Consider the following 15,030-nt stretch of genomic DNA (forward strand, 5'->3'; position numbering starts at 1 on the left):
CGCTCTGCTCCTCTCTTGACAGTCTGACCTGAGCTTCACACTGCTAGTCCCTGGCCATCCTCAACCCCAGGAGAAACATAGCTGAGTCTTGAATCAGAGCACTTGGAAGCAACAATGCACACACCTACCCGTGCGAAACAGGGATGCCTTCCCAATCTGTTTATGCTCACCCTGCGATCCTGTAATGAGGCTCTTTGGCACATCTCTGCAAAAGTGAGGAGGAACAGCCACTTTACACTAGCGGCTAGATGCCTGCAGAAATTTAGCATTCTGCACCCCCCTCAAGGAACGCCAGTGGCACATTTTGGCATTCTTGAAGATGCAATTGCCAGTGACGTGTATAGAGCCTTTTCTTTTGCAATGCTGAGTTTACAGAACACCCTGCCTCATACAGTTCAGCAAGACCATCTATCCCGGGGTTGAGCCTTCTTCAGCAGTCCCAGCATTTTTGGCCTACTCACCAGTTCTACAGGCCAAGAGCCAGTTCATATTTCAAATGTCACAGTCATTCGGTCAAACCATCATTTGGCCATCAGAGCCATATCTTGGGCTCACACCTCCACCTCCAGTTCCTTCCCCCATTTCCTGGTTTTTTTTTTTAACAGTTTGCATTGTTGCCCAAACAGGGCAAACTATGGTTATAGTGAACCAGGAAATGAGGAAGGGAATCAGAGTGTGTGTGGGGAGGAGGAAGTGTGGGCGCCTGAAGCCCATTCATGAAGTCAGCATCAATTGAACTGGCAATGGACAGATCTACCAAACTACATGTATTGGTTTTATATCTGTTTAACTGCTACAGCTTCCCCTAAGACTCTTGGGAACTGCAACTTGTTGAGGGTGCTGAGTGTTCCCTATGGAAGATCTCTAGCTGCCTCCCAAAACTAGTGCCCAGGTTTGCTCTTGGGAAGCAGGAATAATCCATAACAACTCTTGTGCTCACACAGTCATATTCAGTAAATACTTTCTAGAATAAGATCTGTGAACATTTGAATTAAAAGTATAATCTCTGTCTCCAGGAGCCCGATATCAGCAGATACCAAACAGCTGAAATGTATATAAAATCTGCTGGAAGGCTATTAGTATAATATTTGATAGAATCATTCCTTCTTGATCTGTCTCCCGCATGATCTATTAGTGCACTAAAATAATCTGTGCTTATCGTATTTTCAATATTATATACTCTCAATAAGTTTAGAATTCCTTTAAACACTATATATTTTTCCTGTCCTAAATTTGGGACATAAATGGATCTTAATGAGAGCTGGCTACTGCACATGACACCTTTGAGCTATTGCCCAGTACGTGACTGGTGCTTGGAGCCCAGGGGAAGATTGACTCAGCTGGCACCCTGCAATCATGGGTGCACTGGGAGAAAAATCGAAACCCATATCTACCACTACCTACTACCAAAATAAGGGGAAGGGAACCCATTGAAGTAGGAGGGGACCCAACAGATGGCACTTTGCCAAGGGTGACAAACCTGGAGCTCCTCCTCTACCTTAATCAACAGAACCTGTCTCTGATCTTGCAGTGGAGAAGACCTGACAGTGATGCAAATTAAATAGCCCATGTGGGATTAGTGGTGCACAGCTCCCTCTGCTGTTTATAATGGTAATTACAATGGCAAATGCTCTGTTGTGATTATTCATTCTTGTCCATTGTACGTATGAGATTTGGACTTGTACAACACCAAAGACAGATTTGTGTTGGTTTTTCAGGAAAGATTCTTGCATAGAGGTGGGCAATTATTTTCCCCTGCCTGCAAAATATCCATTAAAATCAATTAATTATAGATTCATATTTTCCAAATATAATTTTTGCAGTTTTTCTTCTGGGAAGGTTTCAAAGATAGCTTAGGTCAAGTAATGGTGACATATTACAGGAGAAGGACAGTTCCCTTAATCATTTGGTTAAGAATATGGAAAAGGAACAAGCTACCAGACTGAAGGCAGAATGAAAGTGGATAGAGAGATGCTCTTTACACTCTCACATAACACCAGAACCAGGGGACATCCACTAAAATCGAGTGTTGGGAGAGTTAGGACAGACAAAAGAAAATATTTCTTTACTAGCATGTGGTTGGTCTGTCAAACTCCTTGTCACAGGATGTGGTGATGGCATCTGGCCTGGATGCCTTTAAAAGGGTATTGGACAAGTTTCTGGAGGAAAAATCCATTATGGGTTACAAGTCATGATGTGTATGTGCAATCTCCTGATTTTAGAAATGGGCTATGTCAGAATGCCAGATTCTGGTGCAAGGGAGGGCACCAGAACGAGGTCTCTTGTTATCTGGTGTGCTCCCTGGGGCATTTGGTGGGCCTCTGTGAGATACAGGAAGCTGGACTAGATGGGCTGGATCTGACATAAGGGGTTAGGATTGCGCCCTAAGTGAGCTCCAGTTTGTTAAGCTTATGCTGATACAAGTGTGCTAATCTTTCAGGGGACACAAGCTTTGTCATTTTTGCTGCAACGGACTGACACGGCGACCCCTCTGGAAGCGGAGAATAGCTCACAAGCTGCTTTGAGAATCTCTTGGGGCTGCAAAGTGCCACAGGAGTAGCATGCCCAACTTTCTCTAAAGCTATATATAGACAATTGCTTTTCAGAGAGCAGAAGGAGTTGCAATGCTGTCATTGTCAGCTGTATGCAGACAACCACTTCTGTTCTCTCATTATCTCTGGTCAAACTGGTTTCGTAGGTTCCTCAGAGCTCCCAACAGTACTTGCACTGTGTAAGCCAGAACTGGCCCTCAAAGAGCTTCAGTATGTGAGTATACTGTACTTCTTACTATGCACCTTTACTTACAAGCAAGTCCCACTATGTGGGGCTCACTCCCAGGTAAGTGTGCACAGGATTGCAGCCTTAGTTCATTGTCTTCCAAGAAGTATACAGGCCCTCTTGGAGAGGTTTTTGCACTTATGTTGTTTTACTACACATTATACAACACCATTTAGTGCTTTATATACTAAATGGTAAGAAAGTTATCTGCCCCAAGGAACTTACAATTTGAAATGCAACGTAGGGAAGCCAATAGCGGTAGAAGACAGGGGAGGAAGTTGGCAGCAAGGATAAGCAGGGAAATTATATGCATTTCTTTCAGTTACATTCACTTAGGGTTGGTTTCAGAGGAGATGAGGACTAAAAGGGTTAGGCTAAAGGCTGAATGGAAAAGGTGAGCTTGTGAGAAGGGATTTGAAGGATGAAGGAGAGATGGCATGATAGTTTGTATGAAAGACCAGATATTGTCTCATGTGCAGCTTTCTGACCACAGTGTAAGGTATTGGTCAGTGAAGACAAGCTCTTCATTGAGTCACTTCGTTGAGGACTACCCAGTCAACTGATTCAAGTTAATCAATCAACCTTCCTTTTAAAAAAATGTTTGGTTGTCTGGCTACAGCTCTTAGTAGAAAGAAAGAGTTCAGCACAGATGGGGTCACTACTGAAACAGGAAGCCACGGACCCATCACACAGGCATATACACATTTTGTTCTTAAAAGTTAGACCTCTTGGGTATATTTGAGGTGCTGAATCCAAAATAGAATTGGTTTTTCCCAAATGGCTCTAGCTTTGAGGGTATGCCATAGCCACCTTATACAAGCCACTTCCTCATGAGGAAGCCATGGTGTCAACTTCCTTGTGCCATCTTGAATCAGCATATAACAGCCCAATCCTATCCACACTTTCCTGGGAGTAAGCCCCATTGAGTCTAATGGGACTTACTACTGAGTAGGCATGCCTAGGATTGGGCTGTAAGGTGGATATGTCGAAACCCCAAAACTCAAGTCAATCAGGCAAAACCAAAGCCATTTTTGGATTCAGCACTGTAAAAATGTCCTAAACTTGTTCAAACATTTTTTAAATTTATTTTTTATTATTTTCCAAAATAAAAACAAATATAAAGAAACACACAACAAACACAAACTCAATACACAACACACACACAAAACAAAACACACCGTTGGAGGGTGCAGGCAATCAAATATCAATGTATCTAATCAATCAATACCTATCCTCTAATCTTGTTCTTCTAGCTTAGCCTCTTAATATCATTTATCCATCATATCATATCCTGTATAATATATCATGTATACAATATATTCATCTAAATGCCCTGTCTTATACATCTACAACTTCATTTTCAACCAAGCATAAAATGATCTCCATTGCTCTATCTGTGTTGGTTTACACTGTTGATCCAAAGTCTCTGTAAGCCTATCCATTTCCACCACATTCATTATTTTCTCTATTAATTCATATTTCGTTGGAATTTTAATAACTTTCCAGTATCTAGCATATAAAATCCTTACAGCAGTTAATATCATAACTAAATACACATCATTTTCTTTATCTATAATATCTTTATTATATATTTCTTTATCTATAATATCTAAGATAATATTAAGCAAGCAACTTTTGCAATTGAAGGAAGACTTTCGTTTTTGAGGTGAATTTAAGCCATTTATGTTGACAAATACTCCATCCTGCCTTAACCATCATGTTTCTTTTTACTATTCACCTTCTCTTTTTGTCTTCTTCTTGTTGCTATCGGTGAGTGCCTTGCCCCTCTAGTTTCTTCCTTCTCTGATTCCTCAATTGTCTCTGAATCATCTGATTTCTTTTCTTCCAGCTCCATTTCTGCACTTTCTAGTTCTTTTCTTCTCAATTCCTCTTCCTCATTTTCTTCATTTCTCATCTCACCTTTCATCACTGTTCTCAAAAAAATTTCTGCTTTCACTGTTGAATTTATATTATATCTCTGTGACTGGAATTGAAAAAAACATACCTTCTGGGAGAAGCCATCTATATGGTATTTGCTTTCATCTTAAAAATTTTACTAGCTCTTCATATTCTTTTCTCTTCTTTCTCACTCTCCATGGGACATGTCTCAGAATTTTCACTTTGCTACCCTCCACCATCCATTCCATTTCCTGTGAGATCTTCAATATTTTATCTCTGTAAAAAGTTCTGATGAATTTCACATGGATTTCTCTTGGTAGTTCATGTTTTCTTAGATAGAAAGTGCTCACTCTTCCTGTGCTCCCTACACCATCTGTAAGATTGAATCTCTCCTGATCACAGATCCTCAGATCTCATCAGACCCACGGTTTTTTGGCAGGAAATAGCATGCTTTCCCAAGAGCTTTCCAGAGCTCAGAAAAGCAAGGCCATTCAGTTGCCTCTGGCCCCGCCCTGCCCCAATTTGTTCAAACATTGTTGGCAACTACATTTTGGGGGTGGGGGGTGGGTGGGTAGGCCTTTGTTATTATTCTTCATACAAATTCTCCTCAATGCTGTGAAGACAGCAGGCCCCCTTATCATGAATGAGTGCACAGTGTACTGATCCAGTGGGGCTGTTCTTATGTTATGTTCTTAGTCCCTGCATTGATGTTCCCACTCATTTAATCACTGGAGAATTTCCTCAAGGAGCCTGTCCCATATTAGCTGCAAAAAAGACTGAGGGGGCAACAACAAAGCACTATCCTGGGTTTACTACAGGAAACAGAATTCAAAAAGCTCTTTACCTTCTCTTTCCCCACTCCATTATTTCAGATCTTCCTTTCATTTGGTGAGACATGTAGGGCCAAACATCTTTTGTGCCTTATCACATCATCCCAAAAGGGTTAGAAGGAGAGTTCCCTTTTCTTTGGTCTGGACTCGGCAAACCAGCGAGGGAAGGCAACAGATGTGCCCCTTTACTCTGGCACACTTTTTAAGCAGTTGTCTAACAGGCTGCAATTCAACAGGTAAAGCTTCCTCATGGCTGCTTCTAAATACTGGGGAGAAAGCTGCACCTATTGAATTTTGCCCTGGCATGCAGCCAATTACTGGTTTGGGATCTGAAAAAGAGATTTTTTTCTGGTGCTGAAAAGAAAAGAAGAATGTCCTAAGCTCACCTTGGCTCTTTGCTTGCTACCTGTATTTCTGATGTTCGTTTGGCAGTTGGGGGGGGGGAGAGGATTCAATCCTGACAACTAGTGGGCCCCTATTGGGAAGGAAAGGCACTTTTCACATGCTCAGAGTGCCTTCCTTTATTATCACCAATCAATCAAGATCTATATAAACATAAGAACATAAGAAGAGTCCTGCTGGATCAGGCAAAAGACCCATCTAGTCCCACTTCCTGTATCTCACAGTGGCCCACCAGATGCAGACAGCAAGAGACCTGCATCCTGGTGCCCTTCCTTGCACCTGGCATTCTGAGGTCACCTACTTTTAAAAGCGGGAGGTTGCACATCCCCATCACAGCTTGTAACCTGTGATGGGCTTTTCCTCCAGAAATGTGCCCAATCTCCTTTTAAAGGCATCCAGGCCAGATGCCATCACCACATCCTGTGGCAAGGAGTTCCACCAACTAATGACAAGCAGGGTAAAAGAAAATATTTTATTTTGTCTATCCTAACACTTCCTACACTCAATTTTAGTGGATGTCCCCTGGTTCCAGTGTTGTGTGAGAGGGAAAAGAGCATCCCTCTATCCACTCTATCCACCACCACATTCTGTGGCAAGGAGTTCCACAGGTTAATGAAGTGCTGGGTAAAGAAATACAGTATTTTCTTTGGTCTGTCCTAACTCTCAGTTTTAGTGGTTGCCCCCTATATATATATATATATATATATATATATATATATATATATATATATATGGCAACCTTCAGTCTTGAAAGACTATGGTATCACGCTCTGAAAGGTGGTTCTGGCACAGCATCTAGTGTGGCTGAAAAGGCCAATCCAGGAGTGACAATCCCTTCCATACCAGGAGCAAGTGCAGCCCCCTATATAGATAATCAACATCTATATGGATATACACAAACAAATAGTCCAGTCCGTTCTCTAAGGTCATCAGAAGGGGCCCTGTTGTTTGTGCCATCATTGAGAATGGTGAAGGGAATGTCGGCCAGAAACAGGGCCTTTTCGGTGGTGGCACCTGCACTATGGAATTCCCTCCCCTTTGAATTGAGGACAGCTTCCTCATTATTAAGGTTCCAGGGGGGCTTGAAGACTTTTTTATTCAGGAAAGCATTTGAGGCACTATAAGGGCAGTTTTTATAAATTTATAAATTATGTCTTTTACTGCATGCTTTCAATCTGCTGCTATGTATTTTATCTTGTTTTAATTGTTTTTAAGTGTTTTGTATTTTTAATGTTTATCTGTTGCCTTGCATTTTAACTTGATTGTTAGCCGCTTTGGGTGCCCTTGGGCGCCTTGGGGAGAAGAGCAGAATACAAATCAAATAAATAAATAAATAAATAAATAAATAGTCCTCAGAGAGTAGCTTCCCTTGTGCTTAGGACGGGAGCATGACTGAAATCTTCTCCACCAGAAATCCAGGAGAGAAAGCTGGCCTCTCCAGAAATGCACCGCACCCCAACTGTAGGGCTCCCCCCTGTACTGGGGCCACCACCAAAAAGACCCAGGCAGGGGGTTGGGGAAACCAAGCATCCCCTTTTACGCTTGGTGCGCAAAATGGAGAGCAGGTGCGCCTGCAGCCCAAGCGGGCGATGGGGCTTGGAGGGGGCTGACTGGGAGGGGTGGGCGAGGGAGGGATGGCCTGCCTCTTTAAGGGGCGGGGGAGGCGCCTCCCATCCAGGCTGCACCAGCCGCTCCCACATGACACACTGACATCAGCCGCAGCCACTGCATCCAGCACCTCCACCGGGGTGGCCGGCGCTCCCCCTCCCCTCCATCGCCAGGCGCTCAGAGACAGCGCTGCCCGGCCTTCCTCCTCCACCTCCTCGCTGCAGCCATGTCCGCCGGCCAAGCCTACAACGAGGAGAAAGGGGGCTCGTCCAGCTTGGGGGAGCCCGAGTACGGCCACGATCCGGCCAGCGGGGGGATCTTCTCCTCGGATTACAAGAGGTGCGGCTGCCTGCGGGGGGGTCCGGGGAGGGGGGCTGTGCACCCAAGTGGTGGACCTGCTGGGGGGGGGCGCACCTGCGGGCACACGACAAAGCACCTGCCTTTCCCCCATCCGTGCCTGGGATGCGCCAAAGACTCCTTCTCCTGGCCCCGATCCTGCCCCGGGGCGCCGGCTGTGAGCCCAACCCTATGCATGTCTACCCAGAAGTAAGTCCCATTACAGTCAGTGGGGCTTGCTCCCAGGAAAGTGTGGAGAGGATTGTAGCCTGTGTCGCTTCCCCTCCCCCGCGGTGGCTGGGCTGGGCTGGGCTTGGCAAGGATGGCCCAGATTTCCCTTGTCCTCCCTCCATCTCCAGAGTGACGCGGAGGCCCTGGGAGCCAATCTGTGCCCAAGAGCTGCCCAGGGGGAGGCTGAATCCCTGGCAGCGGTCTCGCTTGGTCTCTAAAGGTGGATTGGAGCAGGGGGTGGGGGGAGAATGGGAAGGTGGCAGATACAACACCCCCTTGGGTGCTGAGGCTGGCTGGAAGCCCCACCCCTTTAATCCCAGCCACTGATTCCCCAAAGATGGAGGCCCTCTGCACGTGCCCAGGAGTGCTCTCTCCTGGCAAGGAAAACCGTTCTGAGGCTAGAGGTTTTGCCCAGATGGAATCTTGGTCTTGCTTTGCCTGTGTCTCCCCAGACATCTTGGGGATTTGTCTAATGCAGGAAGCCAAATGGCCCTTTATGAAGGTAGCCCCAAATGCTTTCAGTCAGCCCGACACACTGGCATGGTTGGATTTGGCTAGTTGAGGTTGGGTGATGGGTCAGCAAGGATTGATGGATAGAATTGTTGGATTTGTCAGTTGCATCCATCAGGAATTCTTCCCCCTGCAAAAGTTGACCCTTGGATGTGTTGCTGAGCAGGAGAGAAACAACTGGAAGTAAGATACTGTGGTGGTGGGAGTTGGTGCATTCATTTCCCAGGAGCAGCAGTTTCTGTCACTGCTGCCTGCAACTGTTGGAAGTCTAAGTGGTGTGTTTAAAGACTCTGATGCCCTCCACAGTTGGACATGTGCTGGGCAGGCCAAGGTCAACGCTGTTTGAACTGTGTTCAGTGGTGAAAGGTGTTGAGCTCCCTTCCTGTACTCCATAGATTTTCCATGCCCCCCCCCAATATTTTAAGCTGATGTGCTTTGGCTGGCCCAAGACTTCTTGGTGCCTGAGGCAGCATGCCAAATGCTGCCCCTTCTTACCAAGTAAAGTGCTAGTTTCTTCTCTTCCCACGCCCTGGGTGTGAAAAGGAAGAGAGGGTCAGAGCAGAAGAGAAGCGTGAAGAACAGAAGAGTGGTGGGATAGAATGTCAGAGATTCCCTAGCCCTCCATATTTCTTCTTCCTTTTCTTATCCAAGGCCTGGGAGGATGAGGAGCAGTAGAGGCGAGTGGGCAGATGAAGGTGAGCCCTCCCACCAGTTTGCTGCCTGAAGCAACTACCTCAGTTGGTCCCATGGACAAGCCGACCCTGCAATATACCAAAAGCAGCATCTAATTTGTGAGTGTCAGGACTTGGCTAGTGCCTGAAGAGATGGGAGGTCATTGAAGTCCCAGTTGTGCTGCTTGGAGTCTTAAAAAGGAAGAGCAAGGTATAAAACTAACTCATAGCTTTGCAGCTTGCCCATGGGCTGTTTGTGCAGTATGTCATATGTTGAACCCTTTTGAGGGGGGATCTACCCAAGTCTTTGAGCCAGCAAACGTCAGTGAGCTTTAGTTGGCCTGTACTGACTTGCACCTGCACTGCTATGAGCCAAGCAGGTCAAGCGTGTACTGATGCCATACATAGAACTTGGTATGGATTGGCTTTTTTGGCACTTAATCGCAGCTGCAGCTTGAGGACTTAACTTTTAGTGCCAGAAGCTGTCCTATGCTGAGTTCAGTCAAATTTGTTGTTGTCATATATACAGCTAGTTCAGCTCCTGGCTTGTGTGTGGAAGTCAGTGTGGGCTGCTTGGAAAATGCATCTAGCGTAGGTGTATGGGACCTTGGAACAACCAGTTCTCCTTGATTAATGGTGCATGAGAGAACTGTTCACGTGAATTCTCCTGCAAGGAACTCCTATACATATGGGCTTACGGGGATACTCTGTAACAGAGTACCAGTCCCTTGCACTTGACCAGTCCCTTCCAGGGGAAGAAATTCTTCCCCAAAAGTGCTGCTTCTTTGTGTCCTACTGTTGCTATCAAAAGCAATGTATGAAAACACCCTTAAGCTCAACTTGCAGGTGAGGGTGAAGGTAGAGATATGTTCCAAGTGATACAGGCCTGCTGCAGAAAGTGGCAGCCCTGCACTCAGTCTTCCCTATGTAAAGTTCTTTCTGTAAGGTGCAGTCTCGTTTACCCTGTGCTATGCTTATGTTGTGTGTTGCTCTATCAGTTGCTCTATCAGTTGTGTGTTGCTTTATCTAGTAGCAGTTAATGTGAAATGGAGTGGGTAGAGAAATGTACAACATAGTGAGACCTGGTGGTTGGCTTAAGAGAATTGAGACTTCTTCTAGTTCAAAGCCCACTTTTGAATGCACCAGGCAAGTCTCTCCCTCCCCAGCCTCATCCTTCCACCTGCAATGTGGGGGTTCTATTACTTGCCTTTCAGAGAGTGGCTGTAAGGATTCCAGGACAATACATGTGAAGCTCTTTGTGCTTTCAAAAGCACACTTCAGGATCTAAGTATGTCACAGCCATAGGTGCTGTGCAATACTATGCATGTCTGTCCAGGAGTAAGCCCCATTGAATTCAATGGGTCTTACTCTCAGGTAAGTGTGCATAGGATTGCAACCTCAATCTTTCCTTCATGGTGGACCACAGCAGGTAAGCTATAGAAAGTAATGTATACATTTTGTACATAATCTCTAAGAATTTTGGCCAGAGGAGAAAAATATGTGCAAGTGTGCTGTTAGTTTAAATTATTTATTATTATTAGTGATAGGGACATGTAGCTACACTACCAGTGGTTTCAACAGGCTGGCCTGGATGTGGCCTGTGGGCTGTAGTTTAGGGACTGCTGGTTTACAGTGAGGTATTTGTAGCCCATCTTCTTGTGGGAGTAGCAGCAGTGCTAGATGTGGGCATTGCCTAAGCAGATCTATGTCTGGTTTGTGCCTTGGATAGGAGACCACCAGTGGACTCTTGTATATGCGCCTTGAACAACAGAAGAGAGACAGGACGTAACATGTAATGAATACATAGAATATGGTTTTAGATGACTTGCGTTGCTGGATAATGCAGACAGCAGACTTGTTTCCTGGTTAGCTCAGGAACTTCTGCATTTTTAAATATGGTAACACCTGCCAACTTGCCACTTTCAGTGACTTCTCAGTGCAAAATCCATTGAAAGAATCCCATTGATTCCAGCCAAATATAACCCACTATATGAGAAGTTGTCATCCAGGTGTGTGTGTGTGTGTGTGTGTGAGAGAGAGAGAGAGAGAGAGAGAGAGAGAGAGATATGTTCAGGATTTCATATTATTGGACATAATAGATGGCTCTTGTAAAAGATGACTTCTGTGTATGTATTTTAGTGGAAAATTCTGTCCATAGAGCTACAGGGATCATTCTAATTTCACTTGGATATAAGTAGGGCTGCGTGACTCTGTGCTAAAATCTGAATGCTGCATTTTGATATTCTGTGAACTATAGAGATGATCCAGATGAATGATACATGTATATGCTTTGTTGTTTTAGCATGCTGTTTTAACCAATATTTGACACTGGTTAATGACGGGGTGGAACAAAGAGCTCTGCAGACTAAATAAGAGCTACAGTGGTACATTGGACAGCTCACTGCTAAAAAGCGGCAAGGATTGATGCACCCTTGCGCAGTTGCAAATGAACTAATGCTCCTTTGTTAGCCTCTTTTAAAAAAAACAACATCAGCAATGAAATCCAATCTCCATTATGAAAGTGAGCTGCAACCTCTTCTTTAGCAAGGTACATGGCCCCTTTCCCCTCCTCGTTATCCAGTTCCGCTTTGAGCAATCCCACATACAGCTACAAGTAGGGACAGACACTGTATGCTGTTTTGACTGCAAAATCATCAATGACTGTGCTAGCAGCATCCTCCTTAGTGCATTCCCCTGGAGAGTTGTACACTGGTGATGTGGAGCTCCATTCCTCACTGCTAGCAAGTTTGCTGTTTTTGTCGATGCAACCAGGCAGGTGCAACCAAAAGATAACAAGACCCAAATCCTAACCAACTTTCCAACACTGACTTAGCTGTGCAACTGGTGCGTCTTGCAGTTGGGTGGCAATCATGGAGGCCTCCTCAAGGTAAAGGAATGTTCCCTTACTTCAGAGCTGCATTGCCCTTACTTCGGTGCTGGAAAGTTCATTAGGATTGCACCCTAACAGCCCAATCCTATGCATATCTACTAAGAAGTAAGTCCCATTAGAGTCAATGGGGCTTACTCCCAGGAAAGTGTGGATAGGATTGGGCTGTCAGGCTACTATCTTGTCCTAGCAAAGGGAAATATAGGTAGAGGTGGGAGATAATGGCGATAATGAAATAAAAATGCATAACGCTGCTTTCTTCACTTCTCATTTTTGTGAAAAAACAAAAACCCAAATCTGCAGAAAACCTAAAACTATTTTATTTGGTTTTTATTTATTTCATGGGGGTGTGTGTGTGTGTGAATGGGTAATGACTGTGGCTGCATTCGCTGATGCTATATCACCTACCTAGTACACTTTTAAAGCAATTATAATTGTAATTAAATTTTGAATAAAAATACACAATATCGCTTTCTGCACTTTTAACTTATAACACTATACTTCTAACACCGAAATCCATGGGGAAAAAACACACAATTTTTCTCCCACCTCTATGTATACGGTTACTCCTAGATGGATCTTCTGCATTTCATAAGGAATCTGATGCAGCAGATCCACATGGTGAGCAACACAGCAGGGTCAAGTTCCCAGGGCCTGGGACTGAAAACATTTTTTCCCAAGCATTATACAGTACATAGGAAGTTTCAGCTGGACACCCGATAGCCAGAATGACCAGTGTAAAGGAGCTGGCACCAGTGATAACCAGACTTCTCCCTTAGCTGGAGCAGGTCAGAGTGTCCATCTAGTTTAGTACTGTCCACCAACTGGCAGTCTCTTCAGGGTTCCAGTCAGGAGGCCCTTCCAAGTCTCACCTCTACATGCTGCTGGGATTTGAACCTGGGACCTTCTGCATGCAAAGTGGGTACTGTAACACTGAGCTATGGCCACCGTTCTCAAATGTCATCATATGTGGCTATGCCTTGTTTTGTACTTTCCTGCTATTTGCTAAAAAGCATTGTGAAACTGGGTTTTAGTGCGAGAGGAGGAGGAGGTCAGGCTAAGAATCGGCCTTGCAGTTGCCTGGTGTTTGCATTAGAGGCAAGGGACTCTCAGCCTCTATGATGATGAAGGAGTTGGATGTTTGCTTATAGTAACAAAGGCCACCCTGCTTTTGGTTGCTCCTGTTTTGTACATAGAAAATCCCAGTTTCAGTCCCTGGTTTCTCCAGGGAGAGCTGGGAAAGATTCTTGTCGGAAAACATGGAGAACTGCTATCAGTCAGTCCTGTCAATACTGAACTAGATAGACCAATGGTATGATTCAGCAGAAAGTAGATTCCTGGATGACTAACCATGAGTAATGCAGGTACCCTGGCAACTATAGCTTCCTTGATTGCATCTTGCTACTGACAGACCCTGCCAGAACAGAGTTCCATTCTCCCAAATCCAATTTGATGGTGGTGGTGTTTGAAGCTTAAAAATCATGATGGTCCCACAGGACAAGAAAACACCAAGCATATGGGATAATTAATTGGATTTGGGTGAATGTGAAATGCTGGATGCAGGCTCTTCATCATCAGAACTCTGAAATGTATGGTGGCTGAGACCCAAATAAATGTTTCTGAGCTGAGTTGCAACTAGTGCTTTTCCCAGCAATTGTCATCTCTGGATTGTAGGCCTAGCAGATGGGGCTGCTCAATGCAAAGGGAGGCTCAGCAGTGGCCCTATGCAATCCACAGTTGCAGTGGCATAGCTAATGGGGGCACGGTAGGTACAGTACCCCAGGTACCATACCTTGAGGGCATGTCTTAGAGGCCTCCAAAAGGCACTTCTAGTTTTCAGTAAAAACCAGAAGTACCTTTCAGAGGCCTCTAATATGTTGTATTGGGGGGGGGGGGGTTGTTAAAAAAAATTTGCGTCCCCAGATGCCTTAGCTATGCCACTGCACGGTTGGGTCTCTTTGACTTTTCCAGCAGCATTTAGCAACTCAAAAGCATTGTTGTGAAAATACAGTATTATTATTTATGTAGTGCTATCATTGTGTATAGTATCTACAGGACAGGAGCTTATATTCTAAAACAGTGTTCTTCAGCCTTGGGGTTGGGACCCTAGTGGGGTTGCAAAGCCTCAGGTCATGGCAGCTTATGGGAATGAAAAAGGTTGAAGACCACTGGACTAGAGCCCCATCAAGTAGACATCTGATGTACATTTTCAGGTACCAGGAGACTGTGTCCCAATCCTGCTCGGGTTCTTAGCAATTGTGTTGAAATAGCTTTCACTAGTGCCAGGCTTCATGGTAACTTTTTCCCACTCTCTCTAATATTTGGTTACTGTGAATAATGCGGGAAGGGCAGAACAGGGCAGGGAATAGGTAGATCAGGTTCCAGGAGAAGGGCGGGATTGATAGTGGGTCCCCAGTCTTGTACTTGATTTATTTGTTGTGGTCGTGGCACAAAAATGGTTGAAGATCACTGTTCTAAAACAAAGAAAAATATATTCGTATTAAAAAATAATTACACTTGCTGTGTGATAAGCTAGTGCATCTTTTTTCACTAAGTGAAAGGGTTTCAGTGAGGGATCTAATCAACTGAACAAGCACCACCTGTTTATTGATTATTACTAGATGGTAGCTGGAGACTTCCTACCTTGCTGAGTCACTCAGTAACATATTTGTTCTTGGATCAGTGTAGGGGATCTATTGGTTCACCTTAGTTCTACTCCCCCCCCCTTGCAAAAAATCAACTGTACTGGGAGCTGTATTGATTTTGCTTGCTATGAACCATTCAACATACAAAGTACAGGTATCTGTCATAATTGTATTTCAGGAAATGAAACATGCTGGCCTAGTGGTTAAGAAATGGCCCCATGAAGTAGGAAGTG

At 44.7% G+C, this 15,030-nt stretch overlaps 1 protein-coding gene across 4 annotated transcripts in view; it reads left to right on the plus strand.

Annotated features, from left to right (window-relative positions):
* Positions 1 to 7,708: 7,708 nt before the first annotated feature.
* AP3B2 (adaptor related protein complex 3 subunit beta 2) overlaps positions 7,709 to 15,030 on the plus strand; it is a 54,291-nt gene continuing 46,969 nt past the window's right edge. For all 4 annotated transcript variants that reach the window (XM_066634912.1, XM_066634915.1, XM_066634913.1 and 1 more), the window contains exon 1: positions 7,709 to 7,856. In XM_066634912.1, the coding sequence (XP_066491009.1) occupies positions 7,744 to 7,856 (113 nt within the window). In that variant the 5' untranslated portion in view covers positions 7,709 to 7,743. The remainder of the gene's footprint in view (positions 7,857 to 15,030) is intronic.

Source organism: Tiliqua scincoides, chromosome 8, assembly GCF_035046505.1.
Source record: "Tiliqua scincoides isolate rTilSci1 chromosome 8, rTilSci1.hap2, whole genome shotgun sequence".
Lineage (NCBI taxonomy): Eukaryota > Metazoa > Chordata > Lepidosauria > Squamata > Scincidae > Tiliqua > Tiliqua scincoides.